At 31.7% G+C, this 26,337-nt stretch overlaps 1 protein-coding gene across 1 annotated transcript in view; it reads right to left on the bottom strand.

Moving 5' to 3' along the window:
• The window catches only part of LOC127705858 (DNA damage-binding protein 1-like), a 35,803-nt gene extending 12,933 nt beyond the window's left edge, over nucleotides 1–22,870 (bottom strand). Inside the window, exons 1-20 of the mRNA XM_052210206.1 lie at nucleotides 22,757–22,870; nucleotides 20,736–20,884; nucleotides 19,750–19,866; nucleotides 18,386–18,531; nucleotides 16,913–16,988; nucleotides 16,512–16,626; nucleotides 10,648–10,745; nucleotides 10,251–10,409; nucleotides 9,493–9,576; nucleotides 9,240–9,356; nucleotides 8,728–8,830; nucleotides 8,153–8,225; nucleotides 7,702–7,810; nucleotides 6,136–6,314; nucleotides 5,170–5,333; nucleotides 4,481–4,588; nucleotides 3,879–4,086; nucleotides 2,856–2,951; nucleotides 1,427–1,662; nucleotides 478–642 (exon numbers count right to left, since the gene is read on the bottom strand). Of these exons, the coding sequence (XP_052066166.1) occupies nucleotides 478–642; nucleotides 1,427–1,662; nucleotides 2,856–2,951; nucleotides 3,879–4,086; nucleotides 4,481–4,588; nucleotides 5,170–5,333; nucleotides 6,136–6,314; nucleotides 7,702–7,810; nucleotides 8,153–8,225; nucleotides 8,728–8,830; nucleotides 9,240–9,356; nucleotides 9,493–9,576; nucleotides 10,251–10,409; nucleotides 10,648–10,745; nucleotides 16,512–16,626; nucleotides 16,913–16,988; nucleotides 18,386–18,531; nucleotides 19,750–19,866; nucleotides 20,736–20,884; nucleotides 22,757–22,817 (2,563 nt within the window). The 5' untranslated portion in view covers nucleotides 22,818–22,870. The remainder of the gene's footprint in view (nucleotides 1–477; nucleotides 643–1,426; nucleotides 1,663–2,855; nucleotides 2,952–3,878; nucleotides 4,087–4,480; nucleotides 4,589–5,169; nucleotides 5,334–6,135; nucleotides 6,315–7,701; nucleotides 7,811–8,152; nucleotides 8,226–8,727; nucleotides 8,831–9,239; nucleotides 9,357–9,492; nucleotides 9,577–10,250; nucleotides 10,410–10,647; nucleotides 10,746–16,511; nucleotides 16,627–16,912; nucleotides 16,989–18,385; nucleotides 18,532–19,749; nucleotides 19,867–20,735; nucleotides 20,885–22,756) is intronic.
• Nucleotides 22,871–26,337: the final 3,467 nt, after the last annotated feature.

The following is a 26,337-nucleotide window of genomic DNA, read 5'->3' on the forward strand; positions in this document are numbered from 1 at the left end:
ATAAACTCAATTTTCAATTTCAATGACAGAAATTTTAATGGCAAGGAAAGAGTCTTAAACTATTCTAGCAACCCATAATTGACATGACTAAACGAAATTGAAACATTTCAATATTGTCTTTGTTTAACTGGTAGGCATACGACTGTTTGTTGTTCATCTTAATATGATATTCACATTTGAACTCTACCTGTAAAAAAGTTTTTGAACAGAAACTTAACTTTAAAAAGGTTTTCTAACAAAAAATACATATCCACCACTATTCTATTCTTAAGAATCAGGACTGATAATTTATAAAACCATCCAGATAATACTCAAAAATAAAATTTTACTATTTAACTGATTTAAATAAATTGCTCTACATGCAAATCATTATACATGTAACAGATTTATCACACATTGTCAGCTAGTCTTCACATCTTTGCATTCATCCAATTTTTGACATATAACCACCTGCTATCTATGACCTATAGAACTTACCATCGCTGAAGTCAAAGATGATGATCCTTCCTTGTTTAGGTTCCCCTTCCTCTGGATGAACAAGTGCTGTTCCTACTACGTAGTATGTTTTTGGATCATCACCAAACTTGGCTGAGATCAAACTAGTTGCAAACTCATTTGTCATTAATTGATGGGCATGATGTACTAGAGGAAAAAAATAAAATGTCATTCAGTTATTAAATGTGGTACCAAAAAGTAGTTTTCTATGTATCCCCATTTTTTTTTTAATGACAGGGAATTCATGTGTTTTATTTTACAATAAACATTAAAAGATGATGTACTCCTGGAAATATTTATACTGTCTCATTTAATTGTGAACCATAAAATTATACATTAAATTCATAAGTGAAGTACAATTAAAATTGACAATTACTATTTACAATCAACAAAATTTCTCAATGAATTTTTATCATTTATTTATATCTACTAAGCAACAACTTTTAATAACAAGACCAGTACCAGGTCTGGACCTGATTTGCTGATTGTAATTGATTGGAAAAACATGTATACTGGAGCATAACTGATCATTACCCATCATTGAAGCAAAGAAAGCTTTGATGAAAATTTTCCTTCTACAATGAGTGTTGTAAAATTTCCAACTATCCGCACACAGGAAGTGGCTACACGGCAGATGTTAAAAAAGCTTACTCACATTTTCGAGCTGCAAACCAAATATTATATCATTCCCTTTCATTAAAAAGTTTCCTTATCTAGGTCTTTCAGATCGAGTTGAACAGTTACTAGGCCTGCTTTCGCCTTTGGCCACGCAGGTAAAAATAATCACATCATGACTCCTTATCTTTCCAATTTTTTAAGACAGCTGTTTTAAATGGATAGATTTTATTGGTGGTTTTTTCTCATATATCAAATGTAAATTCATTATTTAGCTGTCTCACTCTTATATACATAATTAATGAATATGAATTACCCTCAAACGTGTGCTGATCTATAATTAGCAGAGTGTGAACTTCCACTTCATCTCCACAATGTTCTCCCATTGTACTTGTTCCTTGTGTGACCATTTTACCACTAGAACTTGATGTTGTCATGGCAGCATGTGTACTAGCACTAGGTCGTGTAGGGGTCATACCACTGCTGTCTTGAAGGTCAAGTCGCATTGATATTACACCAAAAGTTTGAGATGCCTCCTGGTAAGCTATACGCCTTAAATTTAAACATTTAGCATTGAAATTTTCTGCTTAAACTCCTTTTTACACTAAAAATATTTAACACATTGTTTTCTAGATTTATTCAAGTACATCACCACGATGTTTGTGTAAAAAGTATTACTGATATATGTATGTGAATAAATATCTGCCATCCATAGTTTGTGTCTTTTTTTGTTTCATTAACGAAGTAATATCCGTATTTATGTTGTAACAACACAGGTAAGCTCAGCTATCGATAGCTATGATTTCTTAAGAGTATAGTACAACCTTGCTCACACTTTGTTCAGTTATCATCAGCTTGTCTCATTAACAAGATGGTTAAGAAAAATTATTTCTTTGATAATATATAATTAAAAACTAATTTGTTTCTATCACTCAACAAAAATGTTACAGAAAGAGGCTTAAATTTTGATCAAAAATGATTATATGTCTGAAGTTCAGCAAAATAGTTTTTTCACTATCATTTCTCACAGAGTCCCTTAACTGAAATCTTACTTGTTATATATCTTATTTCTTTAAATTATGAAATAAAGATTATTAATGAAGATAATCATGATTGATGAAACAAGTGAAACTGTGAGCTACTGCTCACTGATGATACCCCCGCCCAAATATTTCGATAAACAGGAAGTTGTTGAGTGATGAATCTGAAAACGCATCACACGGTATAGCCGACTCATATAAACCCTGAATCATAATTTCAGAAATCCTTATAATGTAGTTCCTGAGAAAAATGCGACGAAAAATATTCATGGGACGGACTGACGGATGGATGGACAGACAGAGGTAAAACAGTATACCCCCACTTTTTTAAAGCGGGGGTACAATAATAATACATCAAGTTTTCTGAAGATTCTGTTTAGGTCATTGTTCTTGAGTCTTCATATATATATTACGTAAACAAGGGAAAATGGCATCCATGACATGTGGTCATGCACGTTACACATTAGTTATATCTGACAAAAGTCTGATTTATCTGTTCAGATGGGATTTATATGTATATTGCAATACATCATTCAGAAGGAGGTACATTCATCTTCAGCATTTGCAGAAACCTAAATATTCTCAATCTTTTCTTAAACTTCCAATGAATCATTTATGTACATATGGTTGAAGCTGTAAATAGGCAATCATAAAAGTAATCAGCATATTTAGACATTTTCAGGAAAGCTGAAACATCATACTTACCTGGGAGATTCAAACAGGGGTATTGTTCTTATGTGTAGTTTTTGGATTTCATCTATAGTTCCAATTGTTAATGTGTTGTCATTTGCCAAGGCTAAACTGTAACAAACAAAAAACTTGTTCCATCATAAGGCAATAATATGTAGAAATAGAAGATGAATTAAAATCCACAAGAACACACATTATTTATATATATACTGTGGATTTATTAGTATTTGTGGGATACCAAGTTTTGTGGATTTTCTGGGTAAACGTGAACCACAAATATAAATGTTCAATGAAATATAAATCTTTTATAGGCTTGTACACAGACTTCCGGCAAAACTATGAAATTAAATATCCACTAAAAATGCAAATTTCCTTCAACCCACAAAAATAAATGAATCCAGTGTATAATATGTTGTTTAAATACATGAAATGTTGATGTTCTATATGTCAGGGCTGGTTATGCATTTCTCCCCTGAACTTTAACTTACGTAATTTGTTGAAGAGAAGTCCAATCTGTGTTTGTTATGAGACATGATTTGGATTTTTTAGATTGGCTTTAGGATTAGTTTTATAACTTTATGGTTTTGTTGCTGAATAGTTCATTCTGTAAACTTCTAACTTGTCAGAAATCCCTTCAATTTCTTGGTGCACCATTTTTTCCTTGTTGAGGACACCAATATTTACAAAAATAATTTTTCAATTCTTAAATCTTTGTGAAGCGTCATGCCAATTTTTAAAGATTAAGACACCGCAAATAGTACAAGGTAGAGTACTTACAGGTACTAAACTGAATTGTGTTTGTTTCTCCTAGAGATACTTCATTTAATCTGATTCCCAAGTTATTTATGCAGTACAATTCTTTTAAAATATGTCAATTTCAGACATAATTTCTATGTCTGACAGTGAGAGTCTGCATGACTGTTATTAATTAATTTAGTGTTTTTCCCCCTAAAACAACAAAAAATGACAGTATTTCCTGAAAGACTTGCTAGTAGATTTGATAACACTGCATCATAAAATAACTATAGTGGTACCTACCTGTCCGGATATCCTTCAGAATTTAATGGACACATATGATTCACTTCTTTAAGATTTACATTAGAAAATACAAGTTTGTGATTACTAGAATAAATAACAGTTGGACGATCAGAACAAGCGAAAACATTTGTGGTTGATAGAGATTTAAATGTCCGTAACACTGTAGGCTGTGTACCTAATGTCACTTTTCTTTTATCACAGAAAAAACCTGAAAAATACAAATAAAACAATTTTGTTGAATATACAATATCTATTTTTTTATTTGACTATAAACAAGAATATGTGTAACACTATTATTTTTCTTGTTCAGCAAAAATGTGAAATCAGGGTTTAAACCGTAATTTGGCTGATTTCAAGTAACAATTCATTCAATCATATTTCAGAAAATAAGGGAGACAAATACATTATTTTTTAATTTATAGTTATAGTTCAACAAGCCAAAGTTGCATGCCGAATTTTATCAAAATCTGTGACCCATTTACTGCACCTCAATATAATTTAAGTAACTCTACATGTAAACTTTACATTTAATGTAGTTAAAGAACTCAAACTTAGCTATCTGTAAATATAACATTGAAATTATATATAATATTTATACATACCAGTATCTACATTTAAGTTAAAGTAAAACAAAGATCCATCACCCAGAGCACACAATAAATACTGAATGTTCTCAAATGTTGACATCAAAATAGACCGAGGAATTATTTCTAAAAAATAATAAAGCAATATAAACAATTATATAACTGTAATAAAGAGCACACATTAAGTACTGAATTTTCTCAAATGTTGACATCAAAATAGAAGGAGGAATTACTCCTGAAAAAATTTTAAGCAAATAAACAATTACATAGCTGTAATACAGTATGAAAACTGTAATATAGATCAGGAATTCCTCCATTGTTGTTGGCATGGTGTTTGTATCTTAATTTTGAGTTTTATGTGTAGTGTTTTAGGGACTATTGTTTCTTATTGTCTCTTTCTTATGGCAATTGTGTTGTCCATCTTTTTTCTTTTTCTAATTTCCAACTTTAATCATTTGCACACGAGAAGGGTATTTCATTTCATAATTTTTGGCATTTGTGTAATAATCTTGTTTAAATAGCTGATTTTGTTCCATCTGATCTTTAAAACTTATCATGAAAAAACACATCTTTTTAATATCACTAATCATCATTCATTACATAATGGCACTTGCCCCTACTCAGTGTATATGAAATTTTATATTTATCTATTTTTATATATTAAGGTCTTTCAACTTGTAAATAAAACATCTATGTTAAGATTTTACCTCCCCCAAGCATTTCAACGTGTAAACTTTCAAATGAAGGTAGTCGTAGAACTCTGGCAGAAATATCTGTCCATAATCCTACGGCACATAAGTCTGATTTCTCTTCACCATCCCTAAGGGGTGTAATATCAACACATGCTACCTCATGTTCCATTGTTGTTGTACTGAAATACAAAAGCCATTTATTATATATACTTTTAAGATTTTTGTAATATGTTAATAACAAGACTATGTGTCCATATTACGCCGTGCCCTGCTTGCACTATCCTATGTTCATGTTCAGTGAACCACAAATCTGGGTCAAAATCAAATTTGTCCTACAATTTTAACACTGTAAATTCAGAATTATTGTGAGGTTTTTATTAATGGGAATTATGCCAATGGGTAGGTATCGCAATAATAATAAGTCACTTTCTGATATGCCACTTTTACTGAAAATCACAATAATTAATTTCACATTTTTGGCCTTTCTTAAAAAAATCGCATTAATTTCTGAATTTACAGTAGTTCATCTCAACATAAACATGTTAAGTTTTCAAGTTGATGTGACCAAAGCTTCATGGTTAAGTACCGTAATTCAACACTTTAACCTAAGAATGTTCTAATTTCAAAATATCACATATCTAGGTTCAGTGAACAGTGTAATTGGGGTTAAAACTGTAATTTGGCATATGCTTTAAAACGTTCACACCAGAATGAACATGCATAATGATTTTAGCACTTGGGTGCTCTAGGAAAACAGTAGTTAGGTAAATATATATGGGTTGAAGAATCAAAACATGTATTGAAGGATGAAGATTGACAAGGTGCCCTCTTATGAAAAATGAAACTGTTTCATAGGGTAGGCATACATTTCCAATTCTACACAAGACAAATGTCTAACACCATTCATTTTTGGTTTAAACAAAAAATCCTTAACTGGTATGTATCCAATAAACATGTTAATTAGTGTAAGTTTAAACCAACCTTATCTGTCTAACTTCTCCTGGTAGTATATTTAACAGGAACAGTTCACTACCAACAGCTATAATAACCTGTGATATATTACAGCTGGCCAAACTTATGTTCTTCATTGAAGGATGTTTCCACTCACTCACTAATGCTCTACTTTCTGTGTTAATTAACCTAACAGCTGACTGTGTTACCTGTATAATAAGGACAAGTGAGGAATATCTTATTTCATTGTCAAAACATTTCATATTACTGTGGATTCATTTACTTTCGTGGATTAAGGAAAAATTGCAATTTTGTGGATATTTGATTTCGTGGTTTTGACAGAGTCTAAATACAAGCCTATAGAAATTTTTTATTTGGTTGAACATTTAAATTGGTGGTTAACTTGTATCTACGAAAATTGGTATGCCACGAAGAATAATGAACCCACAGTAGTCATAAACAAAGTCACTTTCAACCAGTAAAATTGAACTGCTCACCCAAAATTACTTTTAGAAAATATGTCTCTTAATGCAAAATATGATGGTAAACTATAAAACTTACATCCTCTCCTAAAAATTAAACATCTTTCTTTTTTAAATATTTCAAGCAAAATCTATTCAAACCCTAGTGATTACTAGTAATCTCTATGTAATCAAATATAACCTAGTTTTTAACACTTGACAGCTTAAATCTAAGCAGCTTGAATGTTTTCAAAATCTATATGCTTCAAGTGTATAAATAGGACTTCCTTAATTCATTTTTGTTTTTCAGCCTGTTCCATTACATCTGTTATTCTGCATAAAGTATAAACATACATTTAACCCCGCCGCATTTTTGCGCCTGTCCCAAGTCAGGAGCCTCTGGCCTTTGTTAGTCTTGTATCATTTTTAATTTTAGTTTCTTGTGTATAATTTACTAGTAATCTCTATGTAATCAAATATAACCTAGTTTTTAACACTTGACAGCTTAAATCTAAGCAGCTTGAATGTTTTCAAAATCTATATGCTTCAAGTGTATAAATAGGACTTCCTTAATTCATTTTTGTTTTTCAGCCTGTTCCATTACATCTGTTATTCTGCATAAAGTATAAACATACATTTAACCCCGCTGCATTTTTGCGCCTGTCCCAAGTCAGGAGCCTCTGGCCTTTGTTAGTCTTGTATCATTTTTAATTTTAGTTTCTTGTGTATAATTTGGAGTTTAGTATGACGTCCATTATCACTGAACTAGTATACATATTTGTTTAGGGGCCAGCTGAAGGACGCCTCCTGGTGCGGGAGTTTCTCGCTGCATTGAAGACCCATTGGTTGCCTTCGGCTGTTGTCTGCTCTATGGTCGGGTTGTTGTCTCTTTGACACATTCCCCATTTCCATTCTCAATTTTATAACTTATAATCAGACTTTATGTACTATTAGGATGTGCTTCCACCTAATGGGTAGAAAATTCTTTTAAACCAACTGATAAAAAAATCAGCGTAATCACCTTTTTTTTCCATAAAAGTCCAGATACTATATTACATTATAATTTAAAAATAATCACTTTTTCCTTGTTCCTTTCTGCAGAAAACACTATTTATTGGATCATATAGAACAGTACCTGTAATATTTGACTGTGACAAACATTAGCACATAAAAATGTTTGTTGATCTGAATCAAAGCCTGCTAACTCTGTTTCTTCCACTTCTTCACCATTCAACATTAATACTCTTAAAATTCATAAAAAAAAAAATATTGAGATGAAACTTCTTTTGTATCTTCAAAATTCCATTGGACAATTCTGTTAAAAGACTAGAAGAGAAATTTTGACACAATTCATTATAGTCTATACAATATAATGTATCCATTGATATAATTTTTTAACATAATTTAGCAACTATCTCAGTCCCTCCCTACACCCTAACGATGCTTTAATGTATTAGGTTATGTATGGTATTGCCTGCTATTTTCTTTTCTTTCTTTTGCATGACTTGTAGGAGAGTACTCTATAGCCAGAAGTAAATTATCAAATATTTAAAATGTCATTTAATAATTTAATATAACTTTTTTACCTTGTTTGTCCAACAAATGACAAAACTATATAATCATCATAATCTGTTGATCCAATTCTCAGTGACCATATACCTGAAAGGAAAATTTAATTATTATTCATAAATGTGTATTAAATACATTTTATATTTAAGTCGCATATCAAAAAGACAAAATGCTGGTCAATGGCTGTAATAATTAAGTTCTATTACTATAAGAAAAACTTTAACCAATATATGTTTGCTACTATACATCATGTACTGTGTTACAACCCTAGATAAAGCAGATGAAGAAAGGCATTATTCAACAAAAAAAGCTATATTTTTATATAGCTTAGTTGGTTGAGTGGTCTAGGGCACTGGACACAGTGCAGGGGGTGTTGTCACGATGTCAAAAAAGCAGGGGTTCAAATCCTGCTTAGGGAAGAACAAAAATTTGTTGACACAAATTTGCAGATCTAACATTGTTGGGCTAAATTTGAGATAAATTATATATATAAACTATAATCTGAGTATAAAAGTACTTTAATGTAATTTCTTCTAAATGACAAAATACAACACACACTGATTAATCGGCATGTACCAGAACATTTTTGTACCTTTAATTCCTGGTAAATCTATACTGGCATGTTCATGTATACCAATACCATTCCTTATTATACGTAATGATCCTTCTTTATAGGCTCCAGAGCATGTGACTAACTGAAATAATAATTTTTATTCTATTAGTTACAAATATTCAGTGAGTACATTTAAACAGTGTTCTACACCTAAGTCATTATTTCAGGCAAAGCTAATACTTAAAAATTCTTTTAAAAAATATTTATGGCCAATATGTGTAAAATTTTGAACGTATTGGTTAACAGGAAGTTGAGGAACAATGAATGTGAAAACACATCATACTTACCTAAACCTCACTACTGAATTTCAGGAAGCTCTGATTTGCAGTTCCTTAGGAAAATGCAATGCAGACAGATGGGGGTACATATGTAAACTAATATACCTCATTAGGAACAAGTGTATACAAAATTAAATGATTTTATGCAATATCTTAATAAGATATGAAAACGTGAGCAGTTCAAAAATCCACAAATTATGTATATATACTAACCTGTCCTTGACCTTGTCTTTCAAGGTCAACAACACACATATCCAGGATGGGCCCAAGGTTTGTAAATCTTTCCATCTCCTGTACATATGACCCATTTTCATCTGATTCAACATTTAACTGCAAAAAATTAGCTAAAAAAATATTATCAAGTAAAAAATTGACCATTCACAAAGGAAACACTGAACGTGAATTGGAAAATAAATTACACTGATCATTAAAAATGAATTAAATATTAGTTTGAAGTGGGATTTACCTTGACAAGCTGTGAATCTCCTAGTCTGGATCCAATATAAACAACACCATTATCCAAGTATGTGATACATTCAGCTATCGTTGTCTACAAAATACATCACAATAAAACAATCAATTAAAGTTAAATCAATTTATTCAGAGCTAAGATACTTATGAAGTTTAATATTAAAGCATTGATAAGTCATACAATGTTATTTGCTGCCAGTTTTGGAAGTAAACATTAAAGCACACCCAGGTCCCCAAAATGCAGTACTCAACAATGCAATTAGTTACATTACCATTACATCTGAAAAATCTTTTGAATGTATATAATCATTACCACTAATTAGAAACAAAACAGTAATTACCGGTAGTCAAATTATTTAACTTCAAAATTAAGGAAAATACCTCAAAATTAGGGAAAATGAAATTTAATTTGTCCACTTCTGTCTATAGAGTTTAGTGTAAATATTCCCATCTATCTTCCAACTTTGTTTAATAATTTGTCATTTTTAAGGGTATTCAGTGTACAGCATGGTTATTTATTTAAATATATGATGACATCATGATCTCTTCTGTAGAAGTTTATTGTTGGGTGGCTGTCGCATTAATGTTCATCCTAAACGTTGGGACATATTTACAAATACTTATAGTCTCGCTGTTGTATTTTGTAAAACATTGAATATTGCTGCCAGACTCAGGACAAAATTAATTGCAATACTATCCACTACATATCCTTAACTGTCAATATAAATAACTAGACAATTAGAAATATCTTACCTCACCAAGGAATTCTACTTTGAGATCTTTCACGACAACAGTATTGTCCATTTTTTCTTCTTTTTCTAGAAGCAACAGGAACAATCGACCAGCCATATCACCAAGGAGATATCGTGATCCATTAGCATCCACTTTACCATAACAAGTTAAAGTACTTTGCTAAAAAATTAATACCATGCAAATATGTATAACCCATTTTGTGATTTTATTTTACTCAAACTTGCAGGAATATTACAGTTAAGTTGAAATGTTATAACTTGTATTGATTTGAGATGGGTTTTTTTTCCCATTAATGATGCCCTTGACCTTGACCTTTTATTCTACGTCTGAATATTATTTCCATAAAGTTTCATGACTTTGTAAAGTCAAGTTAATTCTGTAAAGTGTATACATGTACCTTGATAGCAGGAGGTGCCACAGGTAAGCAGTTATCTCCCTTCTGGTATGTAATGGATTCCTGTCCTATAATCAAGGCGCCACCAAAAGGCTCTGGCACTATAACAGGTAAAGAAAATGTTATAGAAGTTTTAAAATCACATATAAAACTAATCTGGCGCGAGTTATTTCAGCTGTTAATCTAGAATATAAAATATGAATATGGTATATGGTATAACTAGAGAGAACATATATGAATAATTTGAAAATATTTAGCATCATGTTTGATATCTTAAAAATCTTTATGCTTATATTTATCTTAGGTTCACATTTTCCCAACCCTTATAACATTCACTATTTCATAATGAAAGCAAGATTTTCCAGACAGAAAAATATCAAACTAATATTGCAGATAAATCCTATGGAGGTAAATTATTGAATATGAAAATTGAACACAAAACAAATATTTATGGTTTTGGAATTTAACTCAATTTTATGAAAGGTGGACCAATATTTCAACTTTCAATAGAATATTCATTTACATGACATAAAGGAAAATGAGTTCCCACAAATTTTAGAAAAGATGATTTCCAATATTACAATTATTTTCCTAAGTCACTATATTAAGAAACAAAATAACTGATTTTCTGATTTGACTACCCAAATTTAAACAAGTGGTACAAGCAAGACTGATAAGAGATCCATACTAGATACCAGTAAAGAATTATACAAAGCTTAAACAAATGAAGCTTGTTCTAAAACAACTTTTTAAAAGTCTAGTGGTCAGTATAAATAAATGGGGTGTGTGTCCATGGGACACAGATGCCATGGACACAGATGATGCCCCTGCTTGCATATCATTTAAAGTTATAAAGGGACATAACTGAACAAGGGTAAAAGTGATGCTACCCAAATTTGTTATTGATCTGAGTTTTGTAGTAATAAGTATTGTGTATAAGTTTCATAACATTTGGTTGAGGCAAACTTAAGTTAGAGAACGGAAACGAAAAATTCAGCAATTTTTCCTTTTGTAAAGGGGCTTAACTCTAGAAAAGTAAGAGTGACACCACCAAAACTCAAACTTGATCTGTATTTTGTGGTAATAAGCATTGTGTATAAGTTTCATAACATTTGGTTGAGGCTAACTTTAGTAAGAGAACGGAAACGAAAAATTCAGTAATTTTTATACGACCGCAAAATATTTTTACGGTCGTATATTGGTATGACGTTGGCGTCGTTGTCCACATTGGTTTTCGCACTATAACTTTAGTTTAAGTAAATGGATCTCTATAAAATTTAACCATAAGGTTGAATATCACAAAAGGAAGGTTGGGATTGATTTTGGGGGTTATGGTACCAACAGTTAAGGAATTAGGGGCCAAAAATAAGCATTTTCTAGTTTTCAGATAATAACTTGTGGAACGGTGTATGGATCTCTCTGAAATTATACCACAAGTTTCCATACCACACAGGGATGGTTAGGATTTGCTTTGGGGGGTATGGCTTAAACCGTTTAGGAATTAAGTGCAAAAAAGGAGGAAAAACAAGGTTGTCCTGGTTAATTGACAAATACTTTAGTACAAAACATAATTTAAAGCAGTTTAAGGGAGATAAATCAAATACATCATTTGTATTACCTCCTTTACACTGCTTTTAAATTATGTATAAAGTAATGGTTAATGAACAATTAAAACAATTTAAAACAGTGTAAGGGAGGTAATCCAAATACAACGTTTTGATTACTTCCCTTACACTGCTTTTAACTTATAAATTATGTTTAAAGAAATGCATATTTATAAAGGAAGACCAGTAAAAATATCTGCAAATTTTGCATCTTGCATGAAAGATTTGACACCATATTTTAAATTCTATTATAAAATAGATTAAGTTAGCACTATGGTAAATTTAAATGGGTAATTATGGTTGCAAATTCCACTGGAAATTTGGATTGAGATTATGACCATATCTTGAGGGAAAGAATTTTTATGGGGAAAAAGGGGGGGGGGTAAAAAGAAATTGTGAGGGGTTAATTTTTTTCTCATTTCAGATTTCAGAAATTAAAAAGAATTATTCTTCAAATATAATTTTTTTTTCAAATTTCAAATATTGAAAAAATTGCAAGAAGTAATCTTTAACTGCACAGTATGGCGCATTAGATCAGGGTCCGACACTTACGGTTGTCCGATTGCCCGGGGCAAGCTAATGCCGTATTCGGACAAGTAAAAACATCATCTTGGTTGTCCGATCGGGCAAGTGAAAAAAAAAGTGTTATATGATTAAAATTTCACAAAATCAATAGTGTCTGTTGTTTTGTCCATAGATTACTCAGTGATAACACCGCACGGTCGAGTAAAATGGTCTTAACCCCCCTTAAATGCGTATATTTAGTCAATTGTTCGCACTGAATTCCCCATTTTACCAAAAATAGATCACGTTTAAAAATATTGGCCAATCAGGCGGCCGCGGCGTTGCTTCGTCATTATCGTTATCCATCGGGACACCACTCGGGCGTTTCCGATGCACGTGTTATTCCCACCGACCAATGGAAAGCGGAGGTCTATTTTCGTTGTTCTAACTTTATAATTTGACATCGGATGTGTATTTCCCTAAGATGGAAAAACGTAAAAGCTTGAAAGAGAAAATGAAATTAAACTTTAACAAATTTGTCAGTTGTTGTCAGTTTATCAAGAAGGGTTTTTTGAAATGGCATTTCTTAGATAAATTATTATGAAATAAGTATCTCTATGTAAATGATCCAATAGTATATTTTCATACTCCATAATCAATTTACACCCCATATACATGATAACTATATTTTATCTGCATGTACTACATTACAACCACAAAAATAGCATGTAAAAGTTTGGGCATGTAGATTTCACTTTCGGACAAGTAAAAGTAATAGGGCACTTGCCCAACTGGACAAGTTGGTATAAAAGTTAATGTCGAACCCTGTAGATTTGTAAAATTTATTTGTTATGCCAAATCTGACCGTGTATTTAGATTTTGAATTTTGGGTCCAGTTTTCAAATTGGTCTACATATAGATTGAAATAAACAATTAATTTCCCCATAGGCGACAATGATAGCCTTTTTCGAGATACAGACTTTAGAAAGTTGATTTTCTTAACGAAACCTTGCTAGAATTAAAGAAAAGTTATTAGGACAGTATTTTTTGGTTCCAAAAATATAGGTTCGTGTTGCTTTTCTTAGCGTAATTTGTACTTATCTCCCATGCCTATCAATTTTGCACTTAAAAATACGTGTCTCATCCTAGCGTTTAAAAGACATCTCAGTTCCGTTAGGGCTAAGGAAAATAATTTATTGGCCTTTGGTATAATGCAGAATGCACGAAGTCTCTAATAACAAAAAATAACGAGCGCACATATCAACCAATCAGGATTAGCTATACTCTTAATTCTGAATACCATGTTATGCTCATAAAATGGCTGCGCCCATAAAATCTAATGGTGTATTGTAACCTATATGGTATTTAATACTTTCTAGAATCATGCATTCATAGTTCGTTAGATGCACAAATATATATGCCACACAAAAATCATCTTCAAAACGTTCTGGCATTACTCTCTGAATTTTCACAATTTTTTATCAGAGGTGACCCCAGTCAAAAAATGGGGAAAAAAATTTTCTGATTTTTTGAGTAAATGCGGGTACTGCTAAAAAGGGCCTGAAGATAATGTCCACTTACTCCAATGATTCTTTGTATGTCATCAAGTACTGATTATATTGATACCAAAACCGATCCAATACGTAACTACTACGGTGAATTTTGAACAACAGTTTTAAATGAAACCATTTTCGTATAAAAGTACATTTTTGAAACAGACTATAGCATTTCAAAATATGAAAAATGTGTAAATATTTGTGTTTAAACATCGAAAACTATTCGTTAACTACAAAATGTCATGCCTATTCTATTTTTTATAGTCTGTCATTCGAGTGAACATTTCAATGTTCGAAGGGGATCATTTCTGTACATTTTCACTGAATTTGGTAATTTCCATAACAGCACTTGGATCGAGATTGTCATGTTTAAAAATCGATTTGTATATCCAAACTCTAGACGTGTACGTGCTTTTTTCAAACAAATCAGCAGAAGTTCAGAAAATGACATATTCTCTCCACAGTATGTCAAAAGTCAAACCCACCCTTGTTTCTAAGGTAAAACGCAATACAAAAATGAAACAGACTATAGCTTAAAAACTAGTTAATCAATAATTCATTTGTCACCAAAAAATACGGTTTCACATCAAATATCAAGTAAAATTACTGTTTTTGACACTTTTTGAGCACTATGATAAAGAAATGTCGACGCTGTATAGATTGAAATAAACAATTAATTTCCCCATAGGCGATAATGATAGCCTTTTTCGAGATACAGACTTTAGAAAGTTGATTTTCTTAACGAAACGTTGCTAGAATTAAAGAAAAGTTATTAGGACAGTATTTTTTGGTTAAAAAAATATAGGTTCGCGTTGCTTTTCTTAGCGTAATTTGTACTTATCTCCCATGCCTATCAATTTTGCACTTAAAAATACGTGTCTCATCCTAGCGTTTAAAAGACATCTCAGTTCCGTTAGGGCTAAGGAAAATAATTTATTTGGCCTTTGGTATAATGCAGAATGCACGAAGTCTCTAATAACAAAAAATAACGGGCGCACATATCAACCAATCAGGATTAGCTATACTCTTAATTCTGAATACCATGTTATGCTCATAAAATGGCTGCGCCCATAAAATCTAATGGTGTATTGTAACCTTAAGGTCCAAAGGGTCCAAAATTAAACTTAGTTTGATTTTAACAAAAATTGAATACATGGGGTTCTTTGATATGCTGAATCTAAACATGTATTTAGATTTTTGATTTTGGGCCCAGTTTTCAAGTTGGTCCAAATTGGGGTCCAAAATTAAACTTTGTTTGATTTCAACAAAAATTGAATCATTGGGGTTCTTTGATATGCCAAATCTAACCGTGTATTTAGATTTTAAATTTTAGGTCCCGTTTTATAAATTGGTCTACATTAAGGTCCAAAGGGTCCAAAATTAAACTTAGTTTGATTTTAACAAAAATTGAATTCTTGGGGTTCTTTGATTTGCTGAATCTAAACATGTGTTTATATTTTTGATTATGGGCTCAGTTTTCAAGTTGGTCCAAGTTGGGGTCCAAAATTAAACTTTGTTTGATTTCAACAAAAATTGAATATATTCTTTGATATGCTGAATCTAACCATGTAGTTTGATTTTTGGGCCCCATTATCAAATTGGTCCACATTGAGGTCCAAAGGGTCCAAAATTAAACTTTGTTTGATTTCATCAAAAATTGAATTCTTTGGATTCTTTGATATGCTGAATCTAACCATGTATTTAGATTTTGGATATTGGACCATAATAGATAAATTAAAAAAATTTAAGTTCTTAGACCACATTCATTCTGTGTCAGAAACCTATGCTGTGTCAAATATTTAATCGCAATCCAAATTCAGAGCTTTATCAAGCTTGAATGTTGTGTCCATACTTGCCCCAACTGTTCAGGGTTCGACCTCTGCGGTCGTATCAAGCTGCGCCCAGCGGAGCATTTTATTCCATTTGTAAAGGGGCATAACTCTATAACGGCAAACTAAAGTTAGAGAACGGAAACCAACTTTGGGACGTACGGACAGACAAGGGTAAAACTTAAATGCCCCCTCCACTACGGCGGGGGCATAAAAATTGAAATTGTTTGATGAGCATGTTGACCTACAACACAAATTATGCCAATCAAAAACAATCTATTCACAAATTTACAATCTAAAAACACGGTGCAATGAACAAAATAATCCAACTACAGATGTACAGATTTATCACTATTAATGACTAAAATTTTTACCTGCAATAACCATACAAGCTTCAGTTTCAACATTATCTTGTTTCCAAGGACCTTTCTGAAATTCCTTCACACTTAAATTTATCTCGTAAGTCTTCACATGTCTCCCATGGGGATCCTACATTATAAATAAACATAACATTGGCAATGGTAATGTCTTATTTCTCGTTTGTTTGCATGTTATTAAGTATAGATACTATTGTACTATTATCAATAGTTAAACACACAAGAGATGGACAATTTTTATTGTAATATCCTTGAACTTAAAATCTATTTATAATTAAACACATAATAGATGGTCATGTAACAAAATCATCACATTTAGACAAATGGTTCATTCTTTACCATTTACATCATGGATCTAAGAAGTGCTCACTGACAAAGATCTGATTATATCTGCCTACCTGATGAATAAGAATAAGGGTAGGTGTTGTACAGCCATGTAAAAACTGTATATCTATAACTGTCAGTTCTTCTAACCTGCAATACATTTATACAAACATTATTTCTTATAAAATTTGTACCTTTAAAAGGCTTGTATAGTCCGCGGTTTTATTCTCCAAAATTGACCCTGACAGCAGGGGTGCAGACTATAGAGTACAATAAGCAAGAAATAAGAGAGAAAATTTCAATTTCGCGATGTGGTTTGTTTACGTTCCGCCATGTTTGTTATTGACATTGTAGAGGGCGCTCTTATCATTTTTCAAACCAATAATTTTACCCAATCCATATTAATAAGTTATTTTTATTCAATATCAAATTAATACTGATAAATTTAAAAATTAAATGCTTCATTACAAAATTCTCGTTTCTTTTCAATGCATTGCTAATATAAACTGGTATCTGCTTGAGTGAAATCGTACAAAAAAAGTAAAAGAAGACAACCGTAAACCAGCTTACGATGTGTAAACTACAAAACGTAATCTGTTATTATTCGATCCGTTTTGGTGTTTCCTATTGACAAATATGTTTTGTATTAGCTTAAGACCCTTCAAACATATGTGATAGATATATTAAACACTGTCTTACATAAGGAGGGAACTGTTTTACTTTCAAAGTCGTATTATAGTGATATCTATTATGTACGGATTTCGACTCTCACCGGGTTTTTTATCTTTTACACGTGCTTTTCAAACTTCCGTTTTGAACATACACAAGTTTCTAAATTGTTTTTTGTGTGATTTAGACTTATTTTAACCAGCGTGAAGTGTTTTAGAACCATTTACAAGAAGTTTCAACTTCTGTTTGGTGATGGAAAATAGGTTTTTCCAAGAAAATACCGCAAACGACCACACAGGATTCAAAATTAACGGAGTTTCATTAGACCTTTTCTAACAGTTACAAAAAGTTTTTTTACCTGAAATTTCGTGGGGAGAAGGGGTGCGGACTATGTACCAGTGCGAACTATACAAGCCCGATTACGGTAGGTATGCAACCATACACAACATTGACTCAGATATGAGAAATATTCTCAAGAATTTGAGTAATATTTCAACCATTTACCAATATTGAGAAATGAGGGAACAAAGCACTAAAGATTTTGGATGTTTCATTATATAAACTTAAATCATACTTCTCAAATGAACAAACTTTGCAGGAAATTCATCAAAAGAGGAAACAATGGCAAATTAATTAGTATAAAATTCATTCATTTTATTTTCCATTTTTTCCTTTCATTTCCATTCTCCTCCCAAATTTACATAATATTGAGATATATATTTACTTTATTAATTCATGAAATTCTCAAAAAACACTTCTTTCAATGTTTAATTCCATTAATATTGAAATTATAATAAAACTTTTCAATGTAAAATATTTTAAACACATGTCTGCGTTTAAATGATATTTCAGTTAGTTAGTATTAATTTTCAGCATACCTGATATTAAATGCTTTCAGCTCTTTGTTGTCTCTGTCAAGAGGAATTACTTTAAACAGGCCATCATAAAGCCTGAGACCAATTACTCTACAAAGTGGATCTACAATTCCAATAATACCAGTCTCGGATGGTCTTCCAATACGGTCCTGTATAATAAACACCATATCATAATAAACCCACATTTCAGCTCGAGTCTGAACGGCTTAAACAATTAAATGGTCAAATTAATCCAACATTTCCACTTGAACCTGAATGGTTTAAACAGTAAACTAATCTGTCAGACATTTTCATTTAATTTAATTGACAATCATTCAAGTCACACCTTCCCTGAATTTCTGTTACATTTGTATATCTTATAATATGATCGGCAAATTTGTTTCAATTACTTTTTGAAATTTTCTGGTAGTATATTGTCATGAAAACCATTACCACTCAATTTATTCCATAGAAAGATGTAGCCAATAGGATTTGTTTCCCACATTCATTGAGAATTTAACTATCAGTTCCCACATTCATTGAGAATTTAACTATCAGTTCCCACATTCATTGAGAATTTAACTATCAGTTCCCACATTCATTGAGAATTTAACTATCAGTTCCCACATTCATTGAGAATTTAACTATCAGTTCCCACATTCATTGAGAATTTAACTATCAGTTCCCACATTCATTGAGAATTTAACTATCAGTGAAACATTTATAAAAGCTGACTGGTAAACACAATTTGTAAATTAAAAAAAAATATTCAAATGGCAAGGATTGTTGTCAATATATTTTGCAATTCTCCTTTACCACAATATCAAAAGAGTGTCAAACAAAATTTGAATAAGGGAGTTATCACAAAACTAGATGATTCAACTGCTTTTAAAATGGGATAAACTGGTGTTTCAATTTCCAAGGCTCAACAGCAATTTTCTGGGCTATTTTTTCAACTTAGATAGCAATATCAAAATGAAAGATCAGCTGTCTGTATTAACATTATTGAAGTAGGTATTTTTTCCAAAGCTTATACTGTCAGTTCTATAGAGGAATATGGGGTTCTTTTGTCCTTTGTTGTGCTGTTACACAACTGTTCCAAGTTAGGGGAGGGTAAGGCGCCCCAAAAAATGTTTAACCTCGCCATATAAATTGTATTTTGATATGTCTGGGCCTTTGAAAGCTTGCTAGCATTATGGGAATTGCTCTTGTTAAAGGTTGTACAGTAACCTATAGTTGCTAACATCTACATCATTTGGTTTCTGGTGGATAGTTATCTCATTTGCAATTATATCACATCTCCTTATTTAATACTGGTAATCTTACACTGACATCTTAGAAACAGTTGCCAATTTACAGTGGTATATATAAAGTAGATTTGACTGTACCTGTACATTTCCATGTGCTCTGGTAATGATATCAATATTTTCACCATCCTGCTGACATTCTAATATCATGGCATTGTAACGTGAGGTCAAGATAAACATAACATCCTTAGATTCTCCCTGTAGGAAATTTAACACTCATTCTAATTTTCATGAATACAAAGCAATTTTTTATTGTAAAATTATCAAGTCATATGCTATGGATTTGTTATTTATTATACTACCTTTTGAGGGTTTTGCAAGCAAAGGTAAATCACTGACAGTGTTTTAAATCTTACACAAAATACTAATTCCCTAAATGCTTGTATGTAGGATTTAGGGAAATCAAGCATCCACCAAAATACATCTTTTCCTTTATCCATGAAAATAAATAATTGCTCTGTAAAACATTTTAAGCCAGATCAATAAATTTCAATTTTCCAATGTTCCATATTTTGATTAAGACAATTTATTCTATATTTTGATGTAAAATGATTAATTATGGTAAATGCTCAAAACTCGTATACATGGTATACTTGACAAAGAAATCTTGAACAGGTGTATACTATGTACATGAAAAAATATCAATTGTGGACAAAGTATTGTTCTTGACAGTAACATGGTTCTATCCACAAAGTAATCCTGAAATGAATACCAGCCTTTTATTTGTAAGAACAATGAACAAGCTAAGGCAATGTATAAAAATTTCATTTGAATTTGAAAACTTTAGCCTAATTTTCCACAAGTGAAAAAGCATAGTGTCCACAAAAAGGAAAATGATCACAAACCAATACCATAAAAACACTGACCATAGGAAATTGCAGTAAAGAAAAAAACATACACAAAGGAATATTGAGTGTTACATTTTCCAGATTTTTCTTGTCAAAGAATACTAGTAGATTAATACATATATATATACAAAACTGCACTATTTTCTTTATCAACTTTTTTTTATTATAGTACTTTAAAATGACACATTTTTCATACAATAGTATTGAGTGCAAACTTACAGGAGGTCGGAATAGTTCCATAACATCAATTCTACCATTTATACCAACTTCTTTTATTGGTCTTAATCCCTCAGGTGTTACAACATATATCTCCATACGGGTATTTCTAGCAATAATGAGATTGAGGTCATCTGATGATGTGAAGTTACCTGTGAAATCAAATCAAAATCTGTTTAACATAACATTTCAAATATTATACAATTTAGTACAAATATTTCATCCAAATTTCAGTATACATATTCATTAAGTCTGCAATTTCAAGCAGTACCCTGTCTAGTAAATAATGTATGTAAATAAATAAATAGTGTATGTACTTAGGAAGTTAGGTGCTAGTCTTGCTCTTCATTGACATCATTAAAAAGATCCACTCTTTTTTAGTTTTAATGTTACTATTTAACATTTCTTTTTCTGTCATTAAAATCCGCCTATAGTGAAATTTCTTCCAAAATTATCAATTTTTTTTAGCATCACCTACAACAATAGTAATTCAAATTGAGGTCAGTTGATAACACATGTGAGAACCAGAAAGTCAGGAGGTATTACACTTATACTGACCTATCACAAAGGCAGAGATTTGATTGATTGATTGGTGTTTAACGCCACTTTCAACACTATTGTGCTATTTCGTGGCGGTCAGTTTTGATTGGTGGAGGGAGCCAGAGTGCCCGGAGAGAACAACCGACCTTCAGAAGGAAAACTGACAATCCTAGTCAATTAAGATTGGAGTAGAACGCACCTGCCCTGTGCAGGATTCGATCTCACAACCTCAGTGTTGACAGGCTAGTGATAGTTAGTTCGACTACTTAGACCACTCGGCCACCGGCAGAGATTTAAAAACATTCATGCAACAAATTTTCAAGAGGAAAAAACAGTGGGATTATTTAGTATTACCTAGGCCTGAACCCTAAAGTATTGTCCACAATAATACCATGTGTTTTGAAACATTAGGAGGGACACTATGCTATCAAAACCGAATGCGGGTCTGTTTGCCCAAAATCACGTTCCCTCCCATTCATGTTTGCCCCCCCAACACATTCACACCCTTTTTTTTTGTTTCGTGTGGAATAAAGTTTTAATCCTGTTTAAGTTAGTGTATTGCTAAATAAAATAAGTTTTTCTTAATGTTTCAAAATATCGTGACATACTAAAAACGTAAACAGGTTGCCTTTATTGTTTTATTATTTTACCAATTATTTTGACGAAATGAATCATGAATCAAAAAAATTCATAAAGATTAAGGCAAAGTTCATTCATCTAACATGTCTAATATAAAAAAGAAGATGTGGTATGATTGCCAACGACAACCACTGAATTACAGGCTCCTGACTTGGGACAGGCACATACATACAGAAAAAGACTTGTAAAAGAAAGGCGAAAGATACTTAATCTTCATGGAGTTTACTAATACCAAGCTAACTACATGCAGTATTTACATCAAAGCTAGTTATAACAACAATCTTGATTTTCAAATACAGAACAATACCAAATTTGGCTTTGTAAATACCAATTTACAGTAATCACTATATTTAAATATTTGGATAAAACATCTAATAAAATATCTAATAATTCATCAAGTATATAATAATATGGTGCGAATGAAACCAGGGGGCGAACGTGCGGGTGTGATGGAACCCAGGAGGCTAACGTGCGGGTGTGATCAAACCCAGGAGGCGAACATGGGGCTGTGAACGTGTATAGGGAGCCAACAGACCCGATACCATCAAAACCACTGTCAGGTCTATGCCTATGGTGAAACAATGAAAAGGAATACTGCTATAGCAAAACTGAGCATGATATTCAACAGATGGTCAAAATCCTAAAGTACGTTACATCATGAAAAGTATTATCTTTTCATTCGAAAACCAATTAGTTATAAATATAAATTATATCAGAAAATAGCCCAGCTAAACAGAAATTTATTATTATCTCCCTTCAATTTTCACATTTTGTTTATGGAACTCATGAACGACACTGCATTTAAACTGTCAATGAGGGGAAAGAATGAGGAAGAATTTGTTAACCTGTAACACATGCATTGACTGCCGTCGGCTTATGTGCCGTAACAACATAGTTATATGCCATGTTCTATATTTTCAGTAGTCAGCCTGTAAGTTTTATTTCAGCGCATGCCTGGCGGGAAGTCTTTTAACGTTAGAGGCGAGCATATATAAAATTTACGGGTGAAACGAAGAAATGAAAAACCTAATTAATTTACCACATACAGACTTGTAAATAAACTGTATATACTTGTATGATATTTAGCATGGTGGGGTTTTTTAATATTGATTAAAGTATTATATACACTCTACTAGAGGTTGTCCCGAAGGACGGGAAAAGATTCAGCGGTAAGGTACATTTCAGTTAACAATGTTAAAACTCTCGATGAACCTGAATCACTCAGTAGGTAAACATATACCACAATGAAAGATACCAAAGGGTCATTCAAACTCATAATTCGAAAACAAACTGACAACCCCATGTTCTGTTCTGTTATAGAAAATCCCTCCTTCAGATCTTCTTCTCTAATTAAGTTTCTAGCGATCCTTCATTAAATGAAGATTATTCGCCAGGAGTCGACTTTAAATTTACAATTTGATCTATAATTTACATTGTAATCAGAAAAAAGAAACAAAATTAAAAAATCAAAATGATATAAGTTGTACATTTGAAAAATAACATTTATAAGATAAAACTATATACATTGTGGGACAAATATACTAACAATATTATATATTGTGTCCCAAATACATTTGATAACAATAACAGTTAGGGGCAGAAAATAGGGATTAGAGCAGATTATGGTATCATACTCTTAATACCCTGTACTGTACTGCATGAAACTATTTGTTGTGGCAATTTGTTCCAATTAATAACTGCACGCGGATAAAATTAATATTTATAACTGCCTTTAGATGTTTGTATTTGCCTAAATGTGGATTGCTATGTCTGGTTCTATTGTCTAGTGGAATCAAAAGGTTAATTAAATGTAGGAACTGCAACAATTTCGTGTATAATTTTTTAAAAGCAAGAAACAAGTCTGGGCTGATATGCATAAAACTTTAAGTTAAGATATCCAATCGTATTAATTTATCGTAGGACATGTAGAAAAATCTGTCCGTTCGGAACAAATCTTAACTTAAGTAGTTTTATGCATATCAGCCCTGCATCTTCAACGCCTAATTTCAAGTGGGTATCAAATAATTTAGGTCTGTCATCATATCAGTAACTGAGCTGGTGTTATGGAAGCGGTTGCATGTGAAGCGGGCTGCTCTTCTCTGTACTTTTTCAATTTGTGAAATTTGTTGTTTTTGATGTTAATCCCAAATAGTTGAGCAGTACTCTAATTTTGGTCGGAATGCATGAGCTTTAAGTTTAGGTGAGGCTATTTTAAGGTTTCTGCGAATAAATCCAATAGACTGGTTTGCTTTTGATGTCATGTTATCGATATGTTTATCCCATTTCAAGTTTGATTGAGGAGTTAGGCCTAAATATTTTGTAGAGGGAACTTTTTCGAAAGTCTAAAGGTTTTCGTTGTTGTGTTACACCGAGAATGTTGCATTAATCAGGGCGAAAAATGCATGAGCCAGTCCCGCTCCCATCTGCCCTTTGTGTCAAACTTAAATTCAATGAATGCGCAACATTTTTCAAGTGATTTTCATCCTTTATCTGTCACTGTCTATGAGCTTTTTTAATAACAAGGTCAAAGTTATTTTACAAAATATAAAAAATGACACATGAGGTTCCCATTGCAACCAACCTAGCAATCTGAATACCAAACCTTTAGTTTTAAATTATTCTTAGGCAACAGTGATAGTTTTACATTAATAGCCTCAATATAAATGAGTGTAGATGTAAAAATGTGTAATTATGTCATGCAAAATGCCTATATTTTTTCTAGATGTTTCATAATATTACTAGCTACAACATGTTCTAAGAGTTTGCAGCAGATACACAATAATTGACAGCCCTTAGAAAATAGTGTTTTCCTAGATTTCCTCTTTTCGTAAATTGCTCTTAATGAAACAGACCAGTTAGTGTTTTATAAATTTATTTTTTCTAAAAAAAAAAAGAAAAAAAAAGAATCACAATTGTCAGATTACTTTGATAATATATTTAATCCTTTTCAGTATGTGAATTTAGAGGTGAACATGGGTGTCAGACAAACTGGAAGACTGGCGTTTGATAAAAATTAGTTTTGCTACAGTAGTTATAGCCCTTCAAACAGTTACTGTCTGCCTCACAATACTTCATTGGTAAAATGTTCACCATTTTCATTAAGTGTGTTTTCTTTAAAATCAAATTATCTCCTGAAATCGCCGGAGTATTTAAAAAAAAGAAAAAAAAAAGAAAAGAAAACAACGGTTTCGAGCAGCAGTCTGAACAGTTGGCCTACCATCAATAACACGGTGTTGGAACTGACCAGTCCGTGTTTTTCCGACCCCCCCCCTTTTCCCCAATTTAAAAAAAAAATCCGTTTTCCCATAGTATAGATATATATATATATTTATCCCTTTTGATGTCTTTTTTGTTTGTCGTCACAAGTTAGGTTGCTGTCTCAATGACATGTACACTACATCCCCTTTTATTAATGTATATCAACGGTTAAAGCTGGATCATACGGAAGCCGTAATACGGAAGCCCAGAGGGGACCTACAAAAAAAATAATATTATATCGTTATCTCAATATATATATCGTTATTTCGATATAATTCAATCGTTATCTCGATATATTTATCTCGTTATCACGATATTTATATCGTTATATCGATATATAATTATTTCGTTATCTCGATATAATTATATCGTTATCTCCATATATTTATTTCGTTATCTCAATATATATATATCGTTATTTCGATATAATTAAATCGTTATCTCGATATATTTATCTCGATATTTATATCGTTATATCGATATATTTATTTCGTTATCTCGATATAATTATATCGTTATCTCCATATATTTATTTCATTATCTCGATATAATTATATCGTTATCTCGATATAATTATATCGTTATCTCGATATTTATATCGTTATTTCGATATTTATATTGTTATTTCGATATAAATATATCGTTATCTCCATATATTTATTTCGTTATCTCTATATAATTTTATCGTTATCACGATATAATTAAATCTTTATCTGGATATATAGTTAAGGTGCACCTTTTTTGCAAATAACTCAAAAAATTATACATATATCAAAATTCTAGCAGAGGGTAAAATTGATTAGTACATAATGATCTGTATCTGCCAAATTTTAAGTTTAGGTTGATCGGAAAACTTTTTTAAGAGCTATTGGCCTATATTTGCAATTTTTTCAAATCTTCATATTAGTTTTGACAATATCTTGAAAGTCGTAAAAGCTAGAGCCTTTTTTAGTTTTTCATCAATATTCCATTTACAGAAATGTCATTTATCCAGGAGCAATAGAAAGCTATCAAAGTCCACTTCAATCTTTATTTAACAATGAGTTTAAGAAATGCACAGTTTGCTATGCATAATGATAAGCGCATACAATATCAAAAAAATATAAATGCATGATAATTATATAAAAACTTTCATTGGTAGAATATATGGAAATATAGAAAGTAATTT

The sequence above is a fragment of the Mytilus californianus genome, unplaced genomic scaffold, assembly GCF_021869535.1.
Source record: "Mytilus californianus isolate M0D057914Y unplaced genomic scaffold, xbMytCali1.0.p SCAF_6, whole genome shotgun sequence".
Taxonomy (NCBI): Eukaryota; Metazoa; Mollusca; class Bivalvia; order Mytilida; family Mytilidae; genus Mytilus; species Mytilus californianus.